The 26,426-nt window shown below is 43.6% G+C and overlaps 1 protein-coding gene across 16 annotated transcripts in view; it reads left to right on the top strand.

Moving 5' to 3' along the window:
• Positions 1 to 26,426, top strand: part of CADPS (calcium dependent secretion activator) — a 481,350-nt gene that overhangs the window by 195,018 nt on the left and 259,906 nt on the right. For all 16 annotated transcript variants that reach the window (XM_060111563.1, XM_060111565.1, XM_060111566.1 and 13 more), the window contains one exon: positions 19,539 to 19,619. In XM_060111563.1, coding sequence (XP_059967546.1) covers positions 19,539 to 19,619 — 81 coding nt within the window. The remainder of the gene's footprint in view (positions 1 to 19,538; positions 19,620 to 26,426) is intronic.

Raw genomic sequence — 26,426 nt, 5'->3', positions numbered from 1 at the left:
GAATAAGCAGGGAAATCTCAGAGATAGTGTAGACATATTGAAGCCATTGAGTTGGTGCCTGAAGAACCAGAGTTCTTCAAAACAAGATTTTGTAGGAGACTCTGAATGAGACACATCCATGTGGGTTTGTTCCTGTGGGTTTTTCAGACAACAGAAATCTTGCCCACTGTTTCTTTCTTTCTTCACTGTTCAGAGATCGGGAGAGAAACCAGACATAATTCCTGCCCTCTGAAGTTTCTAGTCTCATAGGAGCATTAGATATGTGTGCAGATAATAATAATACCAAGTTCTACAGTGGTAAATGTTGTGAGGGGGTCATTGGGAGTGCTCCATACAAGAGGTTCATTTCCTTCTTTCTGTCCTCAAGAATTTATTAAACCCCGAACAGGCCATACTCTATGCCAGTCTCTAAGCTTACCATGTAAACACAAACCATGGGACTTACAGTCAAATGGAGAAAGAGACATCTATCAGCGGTAACATGAATGGATGTACAGTTGCACACTAACCTGAGTTCTCTGATGATGAGTGCGTGGTTTTCTGAGAGCCTTTGGGAAAGGAGTCTGAATGACAGGATGTGGTGGGAAGCCTGCCCTACAGAGGAGAGATGGCAGGGATCACCTTAGGGTAGAGAGCGGTAGGAACATTCTAGACAGGGCAACAGCACATCTGAGGTGGGCTCTGGAGCCTGGGAGATCCTAGTCATGCAGAGATGTGTTTTCATGAGGGAGACCTTCTTCAGAAGCTCCCCGTCTCCCAACCACACCTCACTTCCTACCCCTGGGACTCCATTCCAGAGCCTCCCACTGCTGGGGTTCCCTGCACCAGCATGGGACACTCTAGGGCCAGATTACGGCAAGATGGCTCTAGCTCAGCTACCTTTCTCTGTGTGCACGTGGTCCATAAGAATCCCATGCATCTTTGCCACACCCAAACAGTCGTAGTCAAAATAGGCCACGGGTGCACCCCACCACCACCCTGCCATCTTCCTCCAATTCTCTTTGTGTTTTAGATCTTCCTCACTAGACCTAGATCAGCCAGTTGGTTGCAAGGCAGACATCCAACAGGAAAAATGAGATGACCCTGTTCTAACAGGCACCCCAATATCTCCAAGTTATTTTCTTAAAGGAGAAGTAGCAGGTAGCTCCCCAGGGAGCATAAAGACAAACCATCGCAATGCCCCTAGATCAATGTCCCAGGAACCCTGATAGTTCTTTCTTTCTGTCGTTCCCTCTCCTCTCGTTTCCCAGTCTTCTGCTTCCATAGTCATGGGGACAAAGGTGGTGGGGAGGGTGTCGGAAGGATGAGCAGGGTAGCAAGTCAGGCTGGACAGGTCTTCATAAGCCCTGGAGGGTGTGGATGTTTCCCTAACATTTATGTCTCCAATTCCTGAACAACAGAAACAGTCCCCATCAACACCCCATGGCAGACATTCCGTTGGGTCAACATGTGTCTTATTTTCAGCTTTGTTCACATAGAAATTATATGTAAAACTACGCATACATTTATGCTTCAAGAAAACTTTAACAAGGGATGGGTAATATAAGCCCGGCCCTCAGAATCTCAAGTTCCCACTCACTGCAAGGCTTATCAAAGAAGAGGAACTGGCTTAAGATGTTCTTTGGTAAAATGAATTCATTGCAAGCTCTTTCTTCTGTTCAAGATTAGTGTGGTTTCTCATTACAGTGGAAGAATCTCCAGAAACACAGATGTTAGAATCAAGCATTAATTTTTTTTTCTTCCTTATGAAGTAGTGACATTGGGAAACCTAAAAGGATAACCGAAAATGGAATTTAGTGAGGAAGGAGGGCAAAATCTTTTGCCTGACTGGAAAAGAAATGGGTTTTTTTCCACTTACATCTTAAAAGTGAGTTAGATTAAAGGGACTGAAGGATCACCTACCTAGATATGGTCCTCCTTACCCATGCTTCCATCCTATCCCAGGTTTTCTACTTCTTGGGTTCTGGGAAGCATCTCAGGCTTTTAAATCAAGGAGAGGTGGTTGTATGTTTGGGTCACCCTTTCCCTCTGAGCAACAGGCTGGGGTTCTGGTTTGTGAGTATGTTATGATCACCGGACCCTTGATAGAATGCTCGAGAAGGTAGTGTGCTTCTGGGGACCCTGCTGCAGGTTTCTCCTGGAACAAGGAAGCCTGTGGTAAGAACATGCACAGGACACACTGGGGCTGATACACTTGGAACACTCTCGTTCAAGCTTCCAGTGGTTGACACCCGCTCCGCTCCCCCCGGCCCTGTCTTACACACACTGCAATGCAAGAACGTCTCAAGCAGGGTTCCACCGATACCTGCCGGGATTTCTTCTGCAAGCCTGGCATCTTCTGGAGCACATTTTTTAAACCACAGCCTGAACTGCCAAAATTCCCATTCTTATCTCTTTCTTTCCTCATATTATTTCAGATCTCAGCCCGGCTGGTCATACTGGGAAGAGTTTAACAGCTAGAGGATTAGCATGATAAGTTAAGCCTCCATGTCAGTTTAGCTGTGTTCTCTTTGCCCCCATAATCAAATATTGTCAGGGCAAACAGCTTGCTTGCCCGAGGTCAGCGTCTACAGGACGGCTTCTCAACCTCAGCACTATTGACATTTTGGGCCGGATGAGTCTTTGTTGTCGGGCCTGTCCTGTGCATTGTAGGATGTTTAGCAGCATTCTTGGCCTCTTACACCCTAGGTGCCAGTAGCACTCTCTCCTTCAATTGTGGCAACCAAAAATGTCTCCAAGCGTTACCAAATGTCCCCTGGGGAGCAAAATAGCTCCCCCCAACCACTTCTGCCTGGTTAAGAAGCAAATCTAAACCATTTTTGGGGAGCTTGTGGTTAAGGAGATACTTGATACCTTCATCGTATACATTAAGATGGCTAATATCATGGTTTATGCTGAAGATTGTCTCCTGATTTTCTGTAGCCTTGCTTTTCTGAAAAGAAACTGAAAGTTGCCATGAACTTAATTGCTTCAGAAAGGTTTGCAGAGGGAGGTATAGCTCCAATCCTTGGCTGTTCCCTAGTGCTGGCCAGCATAAATTGCCAGAGCTTGTTGTCTTGGAGATTAATTATTAACGACAGGGAAGCTTATGAATCTTTCAGAATTTTTTCCTTGTTGGGCGCTGCCGTCTGATTTCCTATCAGCTGCCTAGGATCCCTTCCAACTGTCCTACATCAAAGCCACAGGCTGTCACCCAGGTGTTATCTTGTTCCGTGCAGGCTGGCTGCATATGTTGACTCTAAATTTTTTCATCAGCCATTTTCCAACTCAACTGCACGTGTCAAACTGTAGAGACAGAATCCATTAAGCACCATCTGAAACCAGCAGGGGCCTGTGGCACCATGGTTTAATATCACTAAGGCAGAATTTCACAGTAAGAAATTAGAGGAGCAGACATTTTGCTAAAACGTCAGCAAAATACCCGCAGAACTGAGAAGGAGGTAAAACCCTATCAACAACGACAACGATAATCCCTGTACAGTCCTTTCAACTTTTTGAAGGATTTTCATATCTATTTAAGTATCTCATTTTCTCCAAACCCTATACTTTTAGATCTCACCCTTTCTTTTTCTGTTTGTTAATTTTTAAAACGGTGCTTATTTTAGAGAAAACAAAGCAGTAGACTTGTAAAAACATATTATTTACTCCAAATCATGAAAATGGAATATTTAGACCTTTTTTTAATTTTAAAAAATTTATTGAGGTATAGTTGATTTGCAATATTACGTAAGTTTCACATATAAAACATAGTGATTTACAATTTTTAAAGGTTATACTCCATTTATAGTTGTTATAAAATATTGGCCATCTTCACTGTGCTATGCAACCTCTCCAATTTTTTACTCAAATAAAATGACAATGCAGCTGATCCAGTCATCTCATAGAGAATAATTTTTTAATTGAAAAACACATAGATCAGCTGAGAATACTGAGGGTTCCCTGTTACATGGAAGATAAAATATTTATAGGCAATCACTCAATAAATATATATTGAACACCTACGTTGTATCAGGCACTAGTAGAGCTATTCACTTGAAAATCATTTGAGTTTCACTTCATGTTAAAACCGTTTCTCAAAAATGTATTTTTCCACTCTGCTGCTTTAGAATACAGTAAACATCTTGCTGAAAGTCGTCGTCTTGCAAATCAATTCTGTGTCCAGGAATGCTAGCATAAAAAGGACAGGGCATTGACCTGATACATACATTTGGCGTTGCTTTTTAAAAACACAAACCCCATTGTGAATTTATTTTCCTTTTTCCTTTTTAAAAGGTATTTAAATGAGGTCCCTGACTAAGTTTTTGTTTCCTTTGAGATTTTACAGTAATCTGTGAGGTGGGGAGAAATTTGCTACAATCACTAGAAATTTTTTCTCTAAAAGACCTAAAAAGTATTCCCTTTGCTAAGCAAATTCAACTTAGGTGTTTTTGCAAATGTGAAAGGCCGACATCAGCAAATGGACTATCTAATCTTAAAAACTGTTTCACAGAGGATTAGTCTTGCATCTTAAGTGCAAATAAAATTTCAAGAGACGAGAAATCATCTGCATCGATGGTGGTCTACCACTCAAAGTATTTCTTAGCCTGTTGATTTTGAGTCATTAGAAATAAATTAGATTATGAGACCTTAGGGCCATCTTGATCTGAACCTCTTCAGTGCCAGAATTGTGTATTTCAGTCAATAATGTTTTAATTTATACTGGTTAAAATACTGTTTATTTGCAGTTTTCTCTCTCAGAGAAGAGTACTTCTTTAATTTCCCTCCTCTAAACCACAGCCATATTTGCCTTTCACAATGCAAGTTTAATTGTGTTTCACAAAGTTCAGTGTCATTAATTTGAAACAATGTAGAATTGTCCACACAGGTCAGGTAGAATCAAACAATTTCCAGATATTCAAGATAGACTTTATATTATAAGCACTTTAACTAGAATCCATAGTAGCTTTTTGTGGCAGAAACAGCAACACAAAATATTTTATGTCTTCTTTTACATTTTCTAGCTTCCCTTGCAATTAGGTTAGGACCATGTGACTGGTTCCAGCAAACAGGCTATGAGTAGTCCATGCTCTGTGTTCCCCTGTCACAGTGAGCCTGGAAGCCACATGTTGAGATGGCAGTCACAAAATAGTGGTGCTTCCATCTGCCTGGATCCCTGAGTAACTTTGTGGAACAGTGTCCCCCATAATCCACATTGGGCATGTAGGGTGAGCAAGAACTAAACCATTGTTGTCTTAAGACAACAATGAGATTTCAGGGTTAATTTGTTACCCTGGAATAAATTAGGCTCTCCTGATGAATTTGTTCCCCTTTTCGAGTTTACTTTTTCAGTATTTACTTATATTTTCAGTATAGCAGTATATCACATGTGTTAGAATAGATGATACCCTGATGCCTTTGCTTATCTTTAGCACGTGATACAGATTATTGCAAGCAGGAAGCTGTCAGTAAATGCTGACAGTGTAATTTGGGTGGGTTTTTCTGGTCATTTCTTTTCTCCCATCTGTTGGAAAGTTTGGAACCTCACTCTTTTTTAATACTGCCTCTTCCTCTTGCCCAAGACACCTTTAAAATAACTAATAAAAAACATATCTACTTAGTTATGGATTTGATAGCAGGAAATAACTGTTCCTTTGACAGGTCTTAATCAAGGTGAAACACAGCCTTTATAAATATTTTTGGCTTTGAACAGTCATATCACCAAGGTAGACACACACTCTTCAGGGCAGGCAAAATGAGATAATGATATATGTGGGTAGACGTATGAATAGACCCAGTTTCTACCAGGAACTTGTATAATGATCAGCCTGGGACTAGAAATTAAGCATATCTTGTATTTGTGACATGCTACTCAAAGGAAAGAGAGGTGCATGTGACAGTTCTCACATGCCCTGGAAATTATACTACTTCACCTCAATTTTAATTGACGGGCTCTACGATTGAGAGCTCTGGATGTTTCCTACTGCTTGAGATCTCTGTTATACAAGTGCACATACACACACGGGTGCACAAACACACACACTCACCTGCATGCACATACATATTCACTAAATCCATAATTGCAGAAGCTGGAAAACTGGATTTCATTTTGACCTTGTGAATAACTTTTATACTGCATTATCGATGTTTGAAAATGAAGTTCACTTCCTCTTAAAATAGTGGGCATTTTTAGCAAAAACATTTGATTTTATTAGTGTATAGAGGTATTTTAGGTATCATTGGCTGTTTTCTGGATTTCCTGTTGAGTGCATTATCTTTGCCAGTTATAAATTGCTTTTCACTATGATTCAAAGCTTTTGAGGTATCAAATGATTCAATGGCACAAAAAGTCATTTTCTTTCCTATCATATTCATGTCAAAAATCTCTTGTGGCTCATTTTGAAGTGATCATTTTTCATCAAATCAGCTGCCTGAACAGAACTTCAGAAATTAGTAAAAACTAAATTCAAAATTAATGACAATAAAAATAATTTACATTTATGTAATAGTTTACTAATTGGAGGGTAACCCTTCTTTTTTGGTTTTGAAAAAATCGTGGAGGTTATCCCCACTGAGTGTTGTGACAGCAAGCTGGTTAAACGCTTACACTCTGGATTCAGACAGAACTGAATTCATATCCCAGTTCTCCCACTTCTCTGAGATGTTACTGTGATCCCTCTGAGCCTCAGTGTTCTCATCTGTAAAGTGGTGTTGACTGTAAGAGTGATAGGAATAATCTCAAGGATTAAACATGACAATGAATGAAAATTCAGTACAAGGCCAGGCCGTAGTATATACTCAATATTCAATATATGTTGACTCTCATGTGGACCATAAACTCATAGAATACTAGTTCTATGTTTGTTCTACTTTCACATCTCATAGTACAATGCTTGCTATAAGACAGGTGTTTAATGAATATTTTTTAAATGGTGAGTTGAGTATTAATACTCCCAGTTTCCAGAATAGGAAGCTGTGCTCCCAGGGCTTAATTGGTTCAGACCTCTGTTACTGACACCACCTTAGTCAGTTATTCTGTCCCTTAACAATTTCAGTTATACATTCAACAAGGATTCAGTAAGTTTAAACCATGTGCATTCAGATTTCTATTTAGATCATGATTTGAGCACCTATTGAGTGTCAGACAGCACACTAAGCGCTTCAATAAACTTGTCTCATTAATTCATCAAAACTACCCTGCCAAGTGGACATTATTATCTCCATCTCAAAGTTAATTCTGCAAATACTTCTTACACACCTACCGTGCATCAGTCTCTGGAGATTTTATAGTGAACTGGACAGACATGGTCCCTGTCATCAAGGCATTTATAGTCTTTCAGAGAACAGGAACAGGAGCAAATAATGCACATGTAATGAGAGTGATAAAAGAGGAGGTTCAAGATGTTGTCGGGACCTTGAGGAAGTGACCTTGGCTGGGGCCAAGAAGAATCCTAAGGAAGCAGCATTGAGGCTGCTGGAAGTTGGGTTAATGAGTAAGTGTCAGTGAGATGAAGATGGCAGAGGAAGGCAGTGCAGGAGCATTGGCCTGGGGCCACGAACAAATATGTCATATTTGGGAACCTAGAAGCATAACAGGATGGCCTGGGTCGGGAGGGCAAGACAAAGCAGTGGGAGAAAAGACTGGAAAGCTGTGTAGGAGCCAGATGGCAATGCTCCCTCAGGTTTCTTTTTTAAATTTTTATCTTATATTGGAGTATAGTTGATTAACAATGTTGTGTTAGTTTCAGGTGTACAGCAAAGTGATTCAGTTATACGTATACATGTATCTTTTTTTTAAAATTCTTCTCCCATGTAGGTTATTACAGAATATTGAGCACAGTTCCCTGTGCTATACAGTAGGTCCTTGATGGTTATCTATTTTAAAAATAGTAATGAGTATATGACAATCCCCAAATCCCAATTTATACCCCCCCACACGTTTCCCCTTTGGTAACCATAAATCTGTTTTCTAAGTCTGTGAGTCTATTTCTGTTTTGTAAGTAAGTTCATTTGTATTATTTTTTTTAGATTCTGCATATAAGCGATATCATATGATATTTGTCTTCGTCTGACTTACTTCACTTAGTATGATAATCTCCAGGTCCATCCATATTGCTGCAAATGGCATTATTTCCTTCTTTTTAATGGCTGATAATAATCCATTGCATAAATGTACCATATCTTCTTTATCCATTCATCTGTCAGTGGACATTTAAGTTGCTTCCATGTCTTGTCTATTGTAAACAGTGCTGCAGGAACATTGGATTGCATGTATCCTTCTGAACCATGGTTTCCTCTGGATATATGCCCAGGAGTGGGATTGCTGAATCATATGGTAGCTCTATTTTAGTTTCTTAAGGAACCTCCATACTGTTCTCCATAGTGGCTGTACCAATATACATTCCCACCAACAGTGTAGGAGGGTTCCCTTTTCTGTACATCCTCTCCAGCATTTATTGTTTGTAGACTTTTTGATGATGGCCACTTTGACTGGTATGAGGTGATACCTCATTGTAGTTTTGATTTGCATTTCTCTACTTATTAGCAATGATGAGCATCTTTTCATGTGCCTCTTGGCCATCTGTATGTCTTCTTTAGAGAAATGTCTGTTTAGGTCTTCTGCCCATTTTTTGTTTGGATTGTGTTTTTTTTTTTTGTTTTTTATATTGAGCTGCATGAGCTGTTCATAGATTTTGGAGATTAATCCCTTGTCAGTCACATCATTTGCATATATTTTCTCCCATTCTATGTGTTGTCTTTTCGTTTTGTTTATAGTTTCCTTTGCTGTGCAGAAGCTTTTGAGTTTGATTATGCCCCATTTGTTTATTTTTGTTATTTCTATTACTCTAGGAGACTGAAAAAAATATTGCTGCAGTTTATGTCAGAGTGTTCTTCCTATGCTTTCCTCTAAGAGTTTTATAGTATCAGGTCTTATATTTAGGTCTTTAATCCATTTTGAGTTTATTTTTGTGTATGGTGTTAAAGAATGTTCTTATTTCATTCTTTTACATGTAGCTGTCCAGTTTTCCCAGCACCACTTACTGAAGAGACTGTCTTTTCTCCATTTATAGTCTTGCTTCCTTTGTCATAGATTAACTGGCCATAGTTGTGTGGGTTTATTTCTGGGCTTTGTATCCTGTTCTATTGATCTATATTTCTGTTTTTGTGCCAGTACCATACTGTTTTGATGACTGTAGCCTTGTAGTATAGTCTGCTTTGATAAGGATCTCAGACTCCTGTTGCCAAGGAAAATAGAACATTATTGTAGAGTCTTAGGCAGGAGAGTAACGTGAGCATATGCACATTCCAGAAAGATGAGCAGAGTGCACCGCAGAGCATGGATTCTGTCCTTGTGCTCAGAGTGTGGTTCTCAGCATCAGCATCACCCGGGAAGGGCAAATTCTTGGTTCTCACCCCAGACCTACTGAATCAAAACTCTCTAGGGATGAGGCCCACAACTCTGTGTTTTAACAAGTTCTCTGGTCGAGTCTCACCATAATTTGAGAACCACTGACTTTTGGTAAAGGTTCTCAATCTTCACTGCACATTGGAATCACCTGAACAGTTAAAACAAACAAACAAAAACTGACTCCTGGGCCCCAACCTAAATGTCTGATTTAGTTGGTCTGGATGCAGTCTGGGTATCAGGATTGTCTTTCATGTACCCCAGATGATTCTAATGTACAGCCAGGTTGAGAACTGCTGTGTCAGAGAGGATGCCGGTAAACGGGTCAGTGCTCCACCATGGAGACAGTGGCGGCCTCCCCTAGGGAAGTGGATAAACAGAATAGATGGATTCAAGAGATATTGAAGATGTGACTTCATAGTTAAGAAGGAATAAATCAACCGAGTCCCAAGCAAAAAACCACCTGCTTCTTCCATACCCTGAGCTTCAGCGGCCACACTCCCACCCTGAAAGACAGTGCCCATTCTCTTCTCTGAGTGGCTTAAGGTTCTGTGTCTTCAGGATAGTACAGGTGAATTAGACCATCTCCCAGCCCCAGCTGTGAAGACAATTAAGATGATCCGTAAAAGGCACAGCTGTGTCCTTCATGCTGGATAAAAACCATAGTCTCTGGACTCAAAAGTACTAAATCATAGCCTTGACTGTTTGGCCCTACATCATATTCGAGGCATCACGCTAAGTGCTTTATGAGTACTGTCTTCTTTTATTCTCATGACAAGCCTCTGCTCTTGGCATTGTTACTATTAGGACTCCCATTTTGCAGATGAAGCAGCAGACACAGGGAGTATATTGCCCAGTGTCACAGAGCTGGTAAATGGCAGAGCAAAGATTTGAGCCCAGGTCTGTTTCTAGTTCCCTAGGTTCCTGACCATTGTGCCCTACAGCTATTCTGGCGGGAAGGGAAATCTGAAACATGTGACACAGAGGAGGTTGAGATACTAGACTGGCCAGTGCTGCCTACAAGAGCAAGTTGATACATGGCCAAAGCAATCAAGGAGGGCTTCCCTAAAGAAAGTATGTCTGAAACCGGACCATACCCAGATGGTATGTCAGATTTGAAATGGTGGAAAGCAGAGGGGAGGTCATTGCAGGACTGGGGTGGGGATGGGGGAAGGCTGGTTGAGCACTGCAGGATCATAAAGGAATGGATTGGTTTTCCATCCAGGGTATTTTTATATATTTATTTGCTGCTCACTCAGAGAGTTACTGCATTTGGAGCTCTTGGGTTATATTTACTGCATTGCCAAAAGCCAGTGAAGACATAAAATGGGTGACTCGGATGCAGAGGATGTTCTCATTGGCTGGCAAACTCTGAGAGCTAAACCTTGCCTTTTGCAATCAAGGAGAAGTGCATCCTTCAGAATGGAGACTTTGACCTATTCAAGGTCTTCTCTTGGAGAGGAAATAAGGCATGGTAAAGAAAGGCACTAGTGATCTTATTTTAACTCTTCCACAAATGGGATGGTATCTCCTTGGTTGAGTTTTAGAAAAACAGTATATAATTGTGTGTGCACAGGACATCAAACTCCACAAATAACCTTGGAAAAGAGCCCCAGTAAAGACTTACATCAAAGGCACGGCTGCAGATTTCATCAGATTCATCCCCAGTGATAATATTAGAAGTAATAGTAAACCTACAATATGTCAAACCCCTAGAGTGTGGAAATGTCTGTTATGATTATCATTACAGTAGTCCTCTGAGGGTATTATTTTAGAGCTCCAGGTATAGATGCTCAGAGAGGTAGAGTTCCCTGGCCCTGGTCACACAATGAGTATGTGACAAAGGTAGGGCTTGATCTTAAGGTTTTCTGATTCTAAAATCAATGCCCTGTTTTCTCAAGATTGTCCCCTCTGTGCAGGGTCACCTATCTCTGAAACTACCAGCAAACTACTTCCTCTTTTGAAGCTTGGTTTCCTACCTGAAAGCTGGGGAAAACTGTTCTGCCACTTGAAGTGTTATCAGAATCAGAATTTGTGTAAGGATGAAGAATTTGTGCTGTGGAATGCCACGTGCTAATAGCTGCTAAGATTTACAGAAAGTGACTGCATGCCAGGCACCCTGCTAAGCATCATACACATACCATCTCATTTAACCTCTTATCAATCCTACGAGGGAGGTATTCTCATTATTATTCCTGCTGTAGAGTTAAGAGAGTTGAAAAAATTAAAAGTGGAGACGTGGAGAGATCTAATAACTTGTTAGTGTTGCTCGGCTTCAAAGTGGAAAGGCAACAATTGATCCTAGACAAGAGAGGTCTGACGCTATTCTACAGCCTCCACCTTAGAGGTGGACAAAGGAGAGACAGGCTGTAAGAGATGGCAGGACAGGAGTTTGGAAGTGGCAGCCAGGCACTGAATGCAATAACGTAGCCAACATCCAAAGTTCAGTGCCTTCTTGAGGCTGGAGCTCGGGCACCCACATCCCCTGATTGGGAACTGACACTGCCCAGCTGTAACTTTCCAGACTGCAGTGCAGCAGGAAGGCACCATTGGCTGGAGCAGTTTGTCTCTGAAGGAGGATAAAAAACACAGGGCAGGGCTTCCCTGGTGGCGCAGTGGTTGAGAGTCTGCCTGCCGATGCAGGGGACATGGGTTCGTGCCCCCGGTCCGGGAAGATCCCACATGCCGCGGAGCGGCTGGGCCCGTGAGCCATGGCCGCTGAGCCTGCGCGTCCAGAGCCTGTGCTCCGCAACGGGAGGGGCCACAACAGTGAGAGGCCCGCGTACCGCAAAAAACAAAACAAAACAAACAAACAAAAAACACAGGGAAGGGACTTCCCTGGGGGTCCAGTGGTTAAGACTCCGTGCTCCCAGTGCAGGGGTCCCAGGTTCGATTCCTGGTCAGGGAACTAGGTACCGCATGCTGCAACTAAAAAGATTCCACATGCTGCAACTAAGACCTGGAGCAGCCAAATAAATTAAACAACCACAAAAAATACAGGGCTTTGGAGGAAAGGGGGGCCGTGCCACTGATGAGAGTGCTTTATGGGAGGCGCCTCTACCCTCCTCCGCAGTCGCACCTCCTGCTCAGACACGAATCCGTGGGAACTGAGGGACCAGGCTGGGAAGTAGAGAGGAAACAAGGGGAACAGATGGAGCTCAACCCAGGTCAGCAGGTGGCTTGCACCGCAGCTGCTGACAGGCCCACCTGCCTCAGTGCCCCGTAGTCTGGAATTAAGGATGCGTTATCAGTGATGTGACTGGTTATAGGCCAGCCAAGTTCAGTCTTTACCTATTTCTGCAGAAACTGGCACTTCCCAGGACACAGCTGCTAAGCAGCAAGACATAGCATAGACGTGAGCAGGTTGGGAACATGGTCCCAGCTCTCTCACTGATGATGGTGTTACTGTGGGTGGGCCGCTTTCCTTCTGGGTCACAGTTAATTAACTCAGTCCTTTAGCTGGCCAGGCAGTCATCAGAGCCCACTCTGTATTTGGTGCTAGGCTAGGTGCCGGGGATGCAGAGGTGAGCAAAATCACATGCACCTGCCCTCACAGAGCTTCCAGTCTGGTAGGTAGACGTCACACAATCACATGAGTGGATGTAAAATTAAAATTGCAATAAACACTAATAAAGGAGAGGTGCACAGTGCCGGGAGAACATATGACAGGAGAAACTCACCGAGCCTGGAGGGGTCAGAAAAGACTTTGCTGCAAAGCTGAAGGATGAAGGAGGTTAGGGTTAGGGTTACCAGCCAATGGGGGAGACAAGGGAGAGTGTTACAGGTGTGGGGGACAGGGTGTGCAAAGATCTGGCAGCAGGAGAAAGCAAACCCTTCCAGAAGCCCCAGTGGAGGACCCTGTGCAGCAGACTGAGTGGGGAGGTGGTGTCTGACAGGCCACAGAGCTCAGCAGGGCCTCCACCCCAACCTGACGTCACTGCGGCACCTTTAAATCTCCTTCCAGCCACAGTCCTGGATCATGTCAGTATAGTCCTGAGGCTGAACTTGGTCCATTTGCTTTGAGGCTGAGGCCTAGAGACTTGTTCAGAAAGCAGAACAGTGACTCAAACAATGCATCCAGTAATCTGCCTGTTTATTTCAATTTTCTGCATATTTGAATCACGTCCTCTCTTTGCTTGATCGCAGGCTACCTGGTGGTAGTAACAGTGATGACTTTGGACGGGTCCAGAGTTGGACTCGCCTCCCCAGCATCATACTGTGTAAGCCCCAGAGAACTGAGGCATCCTTAGGGAAAGCCGGTACCCAGGCACACTGTCAAGGCCCAGGGCTTTGGGGTTAATGACGAGGCTGCATGCCTGGGCCCTGGGATGATGTCTCTATCACCCCAGAGGTCAGACAGGGTGTTCCCGGATGGGCATTCCCTTTTCACTGAGATATAGACCTATTTGCATAGTGGGGTTGCTTCCTACCTGCCTCTTTCTCTCCCCCCAAAATTCTGTCCATGGACATGAGAGAAATGAAGCACATGAGAGAATTGGCTCAGTGAGCTTAGCCCAAAGTATGCTGGGGTGTTCAAACGTATTACCCACGTGGTCAGATAAGTTTGGGAAATATGGGCGCACACAAGCTTGCCTTTGTGTAGGATTTCTCACTACTGTGTCTTGTGGCTTCTCCAGGAAGGGGAGAGAGGGAGCAGACTTGGCCACAGAACCCTTTCTCATAGAGGATCTGCGGGACTAGGCTTCCACAGAATATAACTTTGAGAAATGCTCGTCTAGGCTTTTCAGAGACTCCTGGAACATAATCACTTAGGGTTTGTCATTTATCACATGAAGGGGTTGTGGACAGAGAGGTCGTGACCTTGGCCCGAGATCCACCAGCTAAGGGCAAATCGTGACCAGCACACAGGCACTCCCGTCCATGCCAGGGCTCCCCTGGTTTCTTTCATAAATCTCAAAGGGCAGGGAGGGGAGTGAACGTCAGATAAGCGCCCACCCTCAAAAGGGATAATTCTAGAAACTCATTGCTAAGCTATAGGACCTACTATGTGCCAGCACTACACTAGGTGCTGTGCATACATAATCATCCCGCTCCATCCTTCTATCAACACACTGAGGTAGGTCTCTTATGTTCTCCCCCATTTTACAGTCAAGAAAACTGAGGCTTAGAGAGGTTCAGCCACCTGTGTGATCCCTTTGAGTAAGGAAACTGCAGAGCCAAGATTTGGACCCAAGTTGGCCTGACTTCCTTTGAAACACATGGTCTCATTCAGTCCTCTCAGTAGCCATGCAAGATAAAAGTGGTCCCCCCTCTACAGTCGAAGAAACCGGGGCTCAAAGAGGTTAAGAGACATAACAAGGTCCTGCAACCAGGGAGTGGGATAGCTGGCTGCAGACTCTCCCGTACAGGGTCCTCCACCACGCGGTGCTCCTGCCAGGGCAAACGTGCCCGACGGCGATGCTGGTCTGGGTTCTCGTGTCTGCACTGACCGAAGGGACACAGCTGTGAGTGGAGAGAATCCCAGACTCGGGATGGGCTTGAACCTGTGGCTTAGGTGATACCTGTCTGCGCTTACCCAGCACCAAGCTGAGTTCTCCATCACTTTAAAAGAAGAGCCCAAGGAAATAGTTCCCTTTGCTTGACTGGCAAATCAAAACAACCACAATGCCTCTGTTTGACCTCCGCTAGTAGGAAGATTATTTGGCTAATTAGGTAAAAAGCCTTCTTGCACATGTACATATTTTAACCCTAATGAGCTGTCACCGGGAAAGTTTGCCCTTGGCCTGGTTCGCCAGCGGGTCTTCCCTTTCCTCAGTGGAAAAGACCAGTGAGGTAAACAGAACCTCGTTTCCATGGAAGCTCACTCTCTGGCCTTTTCTTTCCAGCAGTTGAAAGGTAATTACTTGATTTCTCTTTATTTTGGGGGGTTTCATAGAGCGGGGCTGTCGAGGCTTTTGATGGAGGATGGCCTTCTCTCTCACACCAGGCTATTTTAGGGAGCTTCGGTTGCATTTCTGTTGCCATCTTCCCTTCAGATCATTAGCTCTCAGGCAGCAGCGTCCGCCTTCTGGTCACTCCTGCTAATTAAAGTCTAACAGAGGAAAGGACTTACCCTGGAGAAAGTAGGATACACTGAGAAGCCAAAGAAATTCACCCAGAGATGGAAGCCTCCATCACCTTCCTCTCCGGACACAGACTATCACACCAAGACCCCACATCCACACCAGGGAGGGACACTAGCCCATCTGGCATTTTCTCACCTGAATCTTCGATGCCCCATTGTGGACCGTGTCAGAAATACAGCCAGCGTGGGCCGTTCTAATAACGCAAACAGCAGCCACTGTTTCCTGAGGGTTTGCTGCATGCCAAGCACTGAGCTGAAAGCTTTATATCTGTGGTCTCAGTGAATCCCCATGACAGCCTTGGGGTAGACTTATTATACCGATTATTCAGATGAGGAGGCCTGAGCACAGAGAGGTTAAGTAATTTGCCCAAGGTCACACAGCTACTAAGTGGCAAAGCCAGGATAAGAACATACCCATTACTGTTATTTCTTAGGGAGGGCTCTTGTGCTGCAACAGCATCCCCAGAAGAAATCACTCATGATAGGAAATGGACGGTAGACATTTCTCTGCCCCCTAGTGGTGGCTCTTTGTATTAAATTGAACTACGTAGGAGTGTGGAGTTAGTTGTCAGGGCCAATTAGAAAACCAAAACAATACACTAAAGAAGAAAGTCAACATAAAGCAGAACAAAAGAGTTCCAGTCTGAGGCAGAGCCAACTCCCATTTCAAATGACTCATGCCACTTTACCACATTCCTGAACCTTATAGAGACTTGGTGTCCTCGTCTGTAAAATGGGAATAATAGCGGTACATACCTCATAAAGTTGTTTTACTTGGGAATTTCTCAAACTGCTCTGTGAAATACTTGTTTTCAGTGAAAAAATTGTGTCAAAGACAAAGTTAAACACAGTTAAACAAGCTGATTTACTCTAGAATTTCTTTGAATCTTAATTATGCTAATATGTATTATAAATTTTCAGGAAGGAGCAGTGTTTCTTGACCCCAGAATCCTTTTCCTGGGATAATGCACGTTAACATCTATTTCTTGGGAACCCTTAGAGAAGGCTTTAATATAGGTCATACAGTCCCTGGTCTTGAAATAGGCATCAATAAATGCTAATCCTCTCTGTTTTGTGTCCAGATTATTCAAATAGCCATACCTGTTCTTGTTAGATTTAAGTTCCATGGAGGCAGGAACTGGGTCTGTCTTGTTCCTTTCTGTATTCCAGTATCATGCATAGCAAGACATTCCATAAAAATTAGATGAATGAATAAATGAACCAATGAATGAAGCTTTGTGTAGACCTAGCCTGCTCATCTTCACTGCTGGCATCCTCTGCTGTTTCTAATTGTATTTGGTGAGGCCAGTGGGAGAATTCACACACATCTGAAAAATTTCATAATGGGGATGGTTCTGTTGGGTTGTTTTCTCTTTTCAGTTTTAACCTCTGAGCACCGTATCTTCTGACAGAACCCCCCAACTTTAGCCCCTAACCGAATCATTTTGCTTCTTCTCAGTGAAGTAGTCAGATGTTTTCTTTGCATATGTATTTTGAACAGGATATTTCTGAGTGTTCCCAGTGGGTTTGCACCTGGGTATGAAGAAGTCTTGGGCTTCCAAGGGAATAGAATAAAAACAGTTCATTGGAGCTTAAACCCAACACTGAGGATACCATGGTTCCCACATGTGCCTATTAGCAAGTGGTCATGGAGGGACCACTGGTTAGTGGTGTGACCGCTCTCCAGTGGTTCTCTTTATTTATTTAGAACAGGATTTCCAACTCATGTTCTCTGGGCATTATGTAAAAATAAAAATTTAAGTTAAATAATAGTTGAATTGGTCAAAATCTGACAGATTTCCTTACTGCTGAGCTTCTCAGAGATTTTGTGCATTTTGACACAGCATTTTCCAAACTTATCTAGCCATTCTTTTTTTTTTTTTTTTTTTGCAGTATGCGGGCCTCTCACTGCTGTGGCCTCTCCCGTTGCGGAGCACAGGCTCCGGACGCGCAGGCCCAGCGGCCATGGCTCACGGGACCAGCCGCTCTGCGGCATGTGGGATCCTCCCGGCCCGGGGCACGAACCCGTGTCCCCTGCACCGGCAGGCGGACCCCCAACCACTGTGCCACCAGGGAAGCCCTCTAGCCATTCTTTTGGAGCCCTTCTGGATCCTTTCTTCTGGAGTCTCTAATAAGTGTGTTGCTCAGCAGAACACCCGTTTGGAAATGCTACTTTAGAATATATGACCAAAAGTAACAATCCCATCTTTATGATCTAGAAAATAGTCCTGCTCATCAAAACTGTGGGAAAGAGAAGATAAGGCAACTCCTGAATTGAACAGGGTGATAAAAATGCAGAGCATAAAGCCAGATAGATTTTTATGTTTTGTATAACAAACCCAAGAAAACAACTCATGATGCTTCAAAAATATGACCATAAATTGTCCAGTGTTTTCTTATTTACGTCATATTAGAAATAACTTATTTTCTATACCATTTCATAGCATAGATTAGATTCTTTTTTAAGCACGGAGCTGGGTTTTCATTTTCAAATTTCTGAATAAAATTCCATACTTTTCAGATTTCTGAATAAAAATGGCTTTTAAGAGAAAGGGACTTAAAAAACTCACATATTTCTGTATCTACTTTTTGTTGTGAGTTAATCTGTTCTGAAAAGAAGAATAGAGCACATCCCACTTGAATGTCACTGTTCCCTACTTATTAAACTTTTCTGTGAATAAAATAATTTATCAGGTACTGAACAAAACAGACTCAATTACAGCTTGAAGTATAACGCTAGGCTTGCTTGGAAGTAAAGAGAGAACTTCAATTCCTAGAGCAGGGATCAGTAACTATGGCCCGCCACCTGTTGTACATAAAATTTTATTGGAACACAGCAGTGCTCATTCATTTACGTGTTGTCTGTGTCCGTTTTCACACCTCATTGGAAGACCTGAGTCACTGCAACAGAGATCTTATGGCCCTCAAAGCCTAGAGTGTTAATTATATGGACCTTCGTAGAAATATTTGCCAATGTCTTTCATAGATTTATAGAAAGATGGGAGAGGGATGATGGAGATTATATAACCAACCCCTTCATTCTGTGGATGGGAAAACTGACACTAGAGAAGTTAGGGAATTGTCTACCCATCAGAGAAGACAAAGATAGATTTCTTTTATTTTTTTTTAAGCCAGATGCAAATTTAATGTAGATGTGGCAAAAATCACCTGAGTGGGTAGCTGTCTAACTGCAAATTTCACAAGCAGATTACGGATGGCCTCCCCTTGAAGCATACTCTGTGTAGTTTCTAATGCATGCATTTAATTAGTTAGAAGAAGGAGGCTTGCACCTACTTCCACTTTACTGCTTAATTTTTTAAATTAATTTTCATTAGAGTTTAGTTGTTTTACAATGTTGTGTTAGTTTCTGCTGTACAGCAGAGTGAATCAGCTATACGTATATATACATATATCCCCTCCTTTTTGGATTTCCTTCGCATTTAGGTCACCACAGAGCATTGAGTAGAGTTCCCTTTGTTATACAGTAGGTTCTCATTAGTTATCTGTTTTATACCTAGTAGTGTATATAAGATATCAACACCAGCTGAGAGGTAGCAGCCATCTGGAGTACTGGTTGAAAAGGTCTCAGGGCTCAGAGAGAAAGGATGCAATTATTAACTAATCATCCACGGTCCAGAAGTGGGAGAGCAGCAGGATATATGCCATGTAGGCGCTATGGATGCGGACTTATGTCTGCTCGGTACAATACTAACAGTTATATTACCATCTCCTTCCTTGTACGTCTGCCCTGTAAACACTTCTTCACTGGACCCCAAAACAGGAGTGCTGCATCAGGCCGTCGTTAGAAGCACTGCTGCCTAGAAGTTCAGAGGAGGTTCTTATTCAAGTGCATTTAGATGTCTTGCTTAGCAACAGCCTGCCTACCACATCACATTCTCCTTAAAAGGATTTAACTTGGGATTTCCCTCAAACTGGATTTGTGTGTCACATGATTCTTACGTTTTAGTGGAATAGGTCTATGGGGGCACCGAGTAGTCTGGGTGTGAAGTCATGAGTTCCTTGGCTTTTGTCACCCAAACTGAAAGTCTCCACATTTGTGCTTTTGTGCAGCTGGACAATCCAGATGAGCAAGCAGCCCAGATCAGACGAGAGCTGGATGGACGTCTCCAAATGGCAGACCAAATAGCCAGGGTAAGGAAACTCTGGGGACATGTGCTGGGGGACCGGGCCAAAGTCCCACACTGGAAGTGCACTGATCATTAAGGGCTGTGGAAAGATAAAACTGAGACTTTTATCTTCTCAGGAAGATGAGGATAATCACCTGGTAGGGTCCTCAACCCTTCTTTCTCAGGGCAAGTGTCCTCGACACAGCTCATGTATTTCCTATCCTCCAGTCAATACTCAAACTCCAGCCTCACCTTTCTTCTGAGTCCCAGACTTACATTTCCATCTGTCTGTCGAGCACTTCCACGTGGCCAGTCCCCTGCATTTCAGGTTGGATGTGTTCCAAATCTTACTGCCTATCGTCTTCCTCCCGCCGAGTACACACGCGTGCATAGACTTCTCCTCACGTGGCCTCCACGCAGTTACTACGGATGAAACCTCCCAGTCATTGTCAATTTCTCCTTCCTCCCCAGAACACTCCACACTCTGTCTGCCACCTGGCTTCTTGATTCTGCCTCCCAAATGTGGGTCAGATCCCTTTACTGGTTTCCAGCACCACTGCTAGTGCTTTGATTCAGGCCCCTCAGCTTCCACGCCTGGATCTTACAATAGCCTCCTAATGGGTATATCCCTGGCTTCACTCCCTCCCTGTCTCCTGTCCATCCTGCATGTAATCATCATTCTAAACCTCATATATGAACATCTCATAACAGAGCCTCAAAATCCTTCAATAGAATCCTCCAGTGTCCCCAGAACAAAATCTCACTGCTTTAGAATGATATTCAAGGCTCTTAATCCACAGACCATATCCTTCTTTATTGGCCTCACCTCCCACAACTTTCCCACCAGAGCTCCCCATTCCAGCTATACAGAATGTCTCCCTCTGGATATCCCAGGCCCTTTCCAACCTCAGTGCCTTTGTACCCACTAGTGTTTCAGTGTGGAATGACCTTTCTCCTCTCCTCCACTTAGCAAGCTCTCCTACTCAGCCTTCAGTCCTCAACTGAAAACCGCTTCTCTAAAAGCTGAGCTCATCCTCCCCACTTTGTGCTTTCTTCTTGCCACGTGTAAACCTTTATTATGACAGTTCATTGAATGGTGACTATTCATTTACATGTCTGAGTCTCCCAGTAGATGGGATCGCTCTAGGGTTGGGATGTCTCCCTGTTGAGGATTGGGAGCCTAAGCATTATCTCCTATTCTTTTTTTTTTTCTTTCTTTTTTTTTTTTTTTTTTTTGCGGTACGCGGGCCTCTTGTGGCCTCTCCCATTGTGGAGCACAGGCTCCGGATGCGCAGGCTCAGCGGCCATGGCTCACGGGCCCAGCCACTCCGCGGCACGTGGGATCTTCCCGGACTGGGGCACGAACCTGTGTCTCCTGCATCGGCAGGCAGACTCTCAACCACTGCGCCACCAGGGAAGCCCCTATCTCCTCTTCTTACTGTTCTACCATTTGTGTTAACAGTAATCGTGCTAGTGGCATTTCTTGAGCACTGACTCTGTATCAAGCATGTTACATGCCTTACATATGCCATCTCATTCCATCCTCCAAACAGTTCTATAAGGGCATTTCAGTTATTCTTGTTTTAGAGATGGGAAAATCTAGGCTGAACATCAGAGGTACTAGTTAAGAGGCTACAATGGACCCTTCACTCAAGTCTAAGTATTAGGACTGGGCTCACCCTACGTGCAAAATTTAAAAATGGGGGTTGGGGTGTGGGGGAGGATGAGCACAGGGTGGAGCTTGGTGTTCAGCCTTCCTCTCTATGGAAAGAAGTGTCTCAGGATTTGTACACGTGGAAAAGAATTCTACTGGAAGAGAAACCGAAGAGAGACTCCAAGAAGCAGGAAAATCCCCTTTCGTGCTCAAGCAGTTGTGTTGAAACGTTTTGCATCTTGTTTTTGGACACCTTCAAAGTTTATGGTCGGGTCAGTCTGGTGGCTAAAAGTAGTATGTAGTTCTCTGGCTAAAGGTAGTGTAAAAGGCTCTTATGTTTGAAAATCCTGCTTAATGTGGGAGTAAACATCAATAAGGCTTCAGAATGTACTTCTCTAAATTCAGCACCTCCTCAGCAGATTATCCAGAAAATAGAGGTCATTTGGTGCATGCCCTGCCCTTAGGCAACTATTATATCCCCAACTAATAAGTATTCGTGCCACTTAGAGAAAATTTTACACACACACACACACACTTCAAAAACAAGCTCATGGCACCTTTATTTTAGTTGTCTTGTTTACTTTTAAGTCTTAACATAATTTTAGAAACTTGCGTAAGCTAATTTTAATTATTAAAAGACCATGGGTGAACAACCGTTACACAGTGCGCCAAGTTGCTCATCTCTGAACAATAGATCAAAGAACTCTCCCGCGGAGCTTCAAGATGGCGGAAGAGTGAGATGCGGGGATCACCTTCCTCCCCACAAATACATCAGAAATACCTCTACATGTGGAACAACTCCTACAGAACACCTACTGAACGCTGGCAGAAAACCTCAGACCCCCGAAAAGGCAAGAAACTCCCCACGTACCTGGGTAGGGCAAGAGAAAAAAGAAAAAACAGAGACGAAAGAATAGGGACCGGGACCCACACCAGAGGGAGGGAGCTGTGAAGGAGGAAAGGTTTCCACAACACTAGAAGCCCCTTCGCGGGCGGAGACTGCGGGTGGCGGAGGCGGGGAGCTTCGGGCCGCGGAGGAGAGCACAGCAACAGGGGTGTGGAGGGCAAAGCGGAGAGATTCCCGCACAGAGGACCGGGGCCGACCGGCACTCACCAGCCCGAGAGGCTTGTCTGCTCAGCCACCGGGGCGGGCGGGGCTGGGAGCTGAGGCTCGGGCTTCGGTCAGAGCGCAGGGAGAGGACTGGCGTTGGCGGCGTGAACACAGCCTGAAGGGGGCTAGTGCGCCACGGCTAGCCGGGAGGGAGTCCGGGAAAAGGTCTGGAGCTGCCGAAGAGGCAAGAGACTTTTTCTTGCCTCTTTGTTTCCTGGTGCGTGAGGAGAGGGTATTAAGAGCGCTGCTTAAAGGAGTTCCAGAGACGGGCGCGAGCCGCGGCTAAAAGCGCGGACCCCAGAGACGGGCGTGGGACGCTGGGGCTGCTGCTGCCGCCACCAAGAAGCCTGTGTACGAGCACAGGTCACTCTCCACACCTCCACTCCCGGGAGCCTGTGCAGCCCGCCACTGCCAGGGTCCTGGGATCCAGGGACAACTTCCCAGGGAGAACGCACGGTGTGCCTCAGGCTAGTACAACGTCATGCCGGCCTCTGCCGCGCCCCCCCCCCCCACCCCGGCCAGAGCCCGAATCAGCTGCTCCTTTAACCCTGTCCTATCTGGGCGGGAACAGACGCCCTCAGGCGACCTACACGCAGAGGCAGGTCCAAATCCAAAGCTGACCCTCGGGAGCTGTGAGAACAAAGAAGAGAAAGGGAAATCTCTCCCAGCAGCCTTAGGAGCAGAGGATTAAATCTCCACAATCAACTTGATGTACCCTGCATCTGTGGAATACCTGAATAGACAATGAATCATCCCAAATTGAGGAGGTGGACTTTGGGAGCAACAATATATATATATATATTTTTCCCTTTTTCTCTTTTTCTGAGTTTGTATGTGTATACTTCTGTGTGTGATTCTGTCGGTATAACTTTGCTTTTACCATTTGTCCTAGGGTTCTGTCTGTCCTTTTTTTTTCTTTTTTACTTATTAAAATTTTTTTCTTAATAATTATTTTTTACTTTAATGACTTTATTTTATTTTTACTTTATTTTATTTTATCTTCTTCTTTCTTTCTTTCTTTTTTTCCCCCCTTTTATTCTGAGCTGTGTGGATGAAAGGCTCTTGGTGCTCCAGCCAGGCATCAGGGCTGTGCCTCTGAGGTGGGAGAGCCAAGTTCAGAGACCTCCCAGCTCCACGTTATATCAAACAGCAAAAATCTCCCAGAGATGTCCATCTCAACACCAAAACCCAGCTCCACACAACAGCCAGCAAGCTACAGTGCTGGATACTTTATGCCAAACAAGTAGAAAGACAGGAACACAACCCCATCCATCAGCAGAGAGGCTGCCTGAAATCACAATAAGGCCACAGACACACCAAAACACACCACCAGATGTGGACCTGCCCACCAAAAAGACAAGATCCAGCCTCATCCACTGGAGCACAGCACTAGTCCCCTCCACCAGGAAGCCTACACAACCCACTGAACCAACCTTAGCCCCTGGGGACAGACACCAAAAACAGTGGGAACTATGAACCTGCAGCCTGCAAAAAGGAGACCCCAAACACAATAAGTTAAGCAAAATGAGAAGACAGAGAAACACACAGCAGATGAAGGAGCAAGGCAAAAACCCACCAGACCTAACAAATGAAGAGGAAATAGACAGTCTACCTGAAAAAGAATTCAGAATAATGATAATAAAGATGATCCAAAATCTTGGAAATAGAATGGAGAAAATACAAGAAACGTTGAACAAGGACCTAGAAGAACCAAAGAGCAAACAAACAATGATGAACAACAAAATAAATGAAATTAAAAATTCTCTAGAGGGATCAATAGCAGAATAACTGAGGCAGAAAAACGGATAAGTGACCTGGAAGATAAAATAGTGGAAATAACTACTGCAGAGCAGAATAAAGAATGAAAAGAATTGAGGACAGTCTCAGAGACCTCTGGGACAACATTAAATGCACCAACATTCAAATTATAGGGGTCCCAGATGAAGAAGAGAAAAAGAAATGGACTGAGAAAATATTTGAAAAAATTATAGTTAAAAACTTCCTTAATATGGGAAAGGAAATAGTTAATCAAGTCCAGGAAGCACAGAGAGTCCCATACAGGATAAATCTTAGGAGAAACACGTCAAGACACATATTGATCACACTATCAAAAATTAAATACAGGGGGGCTTCCCTGGTGGCGCAGTGGTTGAGAGTCTGCCTGCCGACGCAGGGGACATGGGTTCGTGCCCCAGTCTGGGAAGATCCCACGTGCCGCAGAGCGGCTGGGCCCGTGAGCCATGGCCACTGAGCCTGCACGTCCGGAGCCTGTGCTCCGCAATGGGAGAGGCGACAACAGTGAGAGGCCTGCGTACTGCAAAAAAAATTAATAATAATAATTAAATACAGGGACTTCCCTGGTGGCACAGTGGTTGGGAATTTGTCTGTCAACGCAGAGGACATGGGTTCGATCCCTGGTCCGGGAAGATCCCACATGCCACAGAGCAACTAAGCCCGTGTGCCACAACTGCTGAGCCTGCGATCTGGAGCCTGTGAGCCACAACTACTGAGCCCGCATGCCTAGAGCCCATGCTCCGCAATAGAAGAAGCCACCACAATGAGAAGCCCGCGCACCGCAGTGAAGAGTAGCCCCTGCTTGCCACAACTAGAGAAAGCCCTCGCACAGCAATGAAGACTCAGCTCAGCCATAAATAAATAAACAAACAAACACTCTTACTTTAAAAAAAATTAAATGTAAAGAAAAAATATTAAAAGCAGCAAGGGAAAAACAACAAATAATACACAAGGGAATCCCCATAAAGTTAACAGCTGATCTTTCAGCAGAAAGTCTGCACGCGAGAAGGGACTGGCAGGACAAATTTAAAGTGATGAAGGAGAAAAACCTGCCACCAAGATTACTCTACCCAGCAAGGATCTCATTCAGATTTGACAGAGAAATTAAAACCTTTACAGACAAGCAAAAGCTAGGAGAATTCAGCATCACCAAACCAGCTCTACAACAAGTGCTAAAGGAACTTCTCTAGGCAGGAAACACAAGAGAAGGAAAAGACCTACAATAACAAACCCAAAACAATTAAGAAAATGGTAATAGGAACATACATATCGATAATTACCTTGAATGTAAATGGATTAAATGCTCCAACCAAAAGACATAGATTGGCTGAATGGATACAAAAACAAGACCCATATATATGCTGTCTACAAGAGACCCACTTCAGACCTAGGGACACATACAGACTGAAAGTGAGGGGATGGAAAAAGATATTCCATGCAAATGGAAATCAAAAGAAAGCTGGAGTAGCAGTTCTCATATCAGACAAAATAGACTTTAAAACAAAGACTATTACAAGAGACAAAGAAGGACACTACATAATGATCAAGGGATCAATCCAAAGAGAAGATATAGTAATTGTAAATATTTATGCACCCAACATAGGAGCACCTCAGTACATAAGGCAAATACTAACAGCCATAAAAGGGGAAATCGACAGGGACACAATCATAGTAGGGGACTTTAACACCCCACTTTAACCAATGGACAGGTCATCCAAAATGAAAATAAATAAGGAAACACAAGCTTTAAATGATATATTAAACAAGTTGGACTTAATTGATATTTATAGGACATTTCATCCAAAAACAACAGAATACACATTCTTCTCAAATGCTCATGGAACATTCTCCAGGACAGATCTTATCTTGGATCACAAATCAAACCTTGGTAAATTTAAGAAAATTGAAATCGTATCAAGTATCTTTTCTGAACACAACGCTATAAGACTAGATATCAATTACAGGAAAAAATCTGTAAAAAACACGAACACATGGAGGCTAAACAACACAGTACTTAATAACCAAGAGATCACTGAAGAAATCAAAGAGGAAATCAAAAAATACCTAGAAACAAATGACAATGAAACATGACGACCCAAAATCTATGGGATACAGCAAAAGCAGTTTGAAGAGGGAAGTTTATAGCAATACAATCCTACCTTAAGAAACAAGAAACATCTCAAATAAACAACCTAACCTTACACCTAAAGCAATTAGAGAAAGAAGAACAAAAAAACCCCAAACTTGGGCAGAAGGAAAGAAATCATAAAGAT

The sequence above is a fragment of the Mesoplodon densirostris genome, chromosome 10 (genome assembly GCF_025265405.1).
Source record: "Mesoplodon densirostris isolate mMesDen1 chromosome 10, mMesDen1 primary haplotype, whole genome shotgun sequence".
Taxonomy (NCBI): Eukaryota; Metazoa; Chordata; class Mammalia; order Artiodactyla; family Ziphiidae; genus Mesoplodon; species Mesoplodon densirostris.
This window is presented reverse-complemented; position numbering and strand designations above follow the sequence as displayed.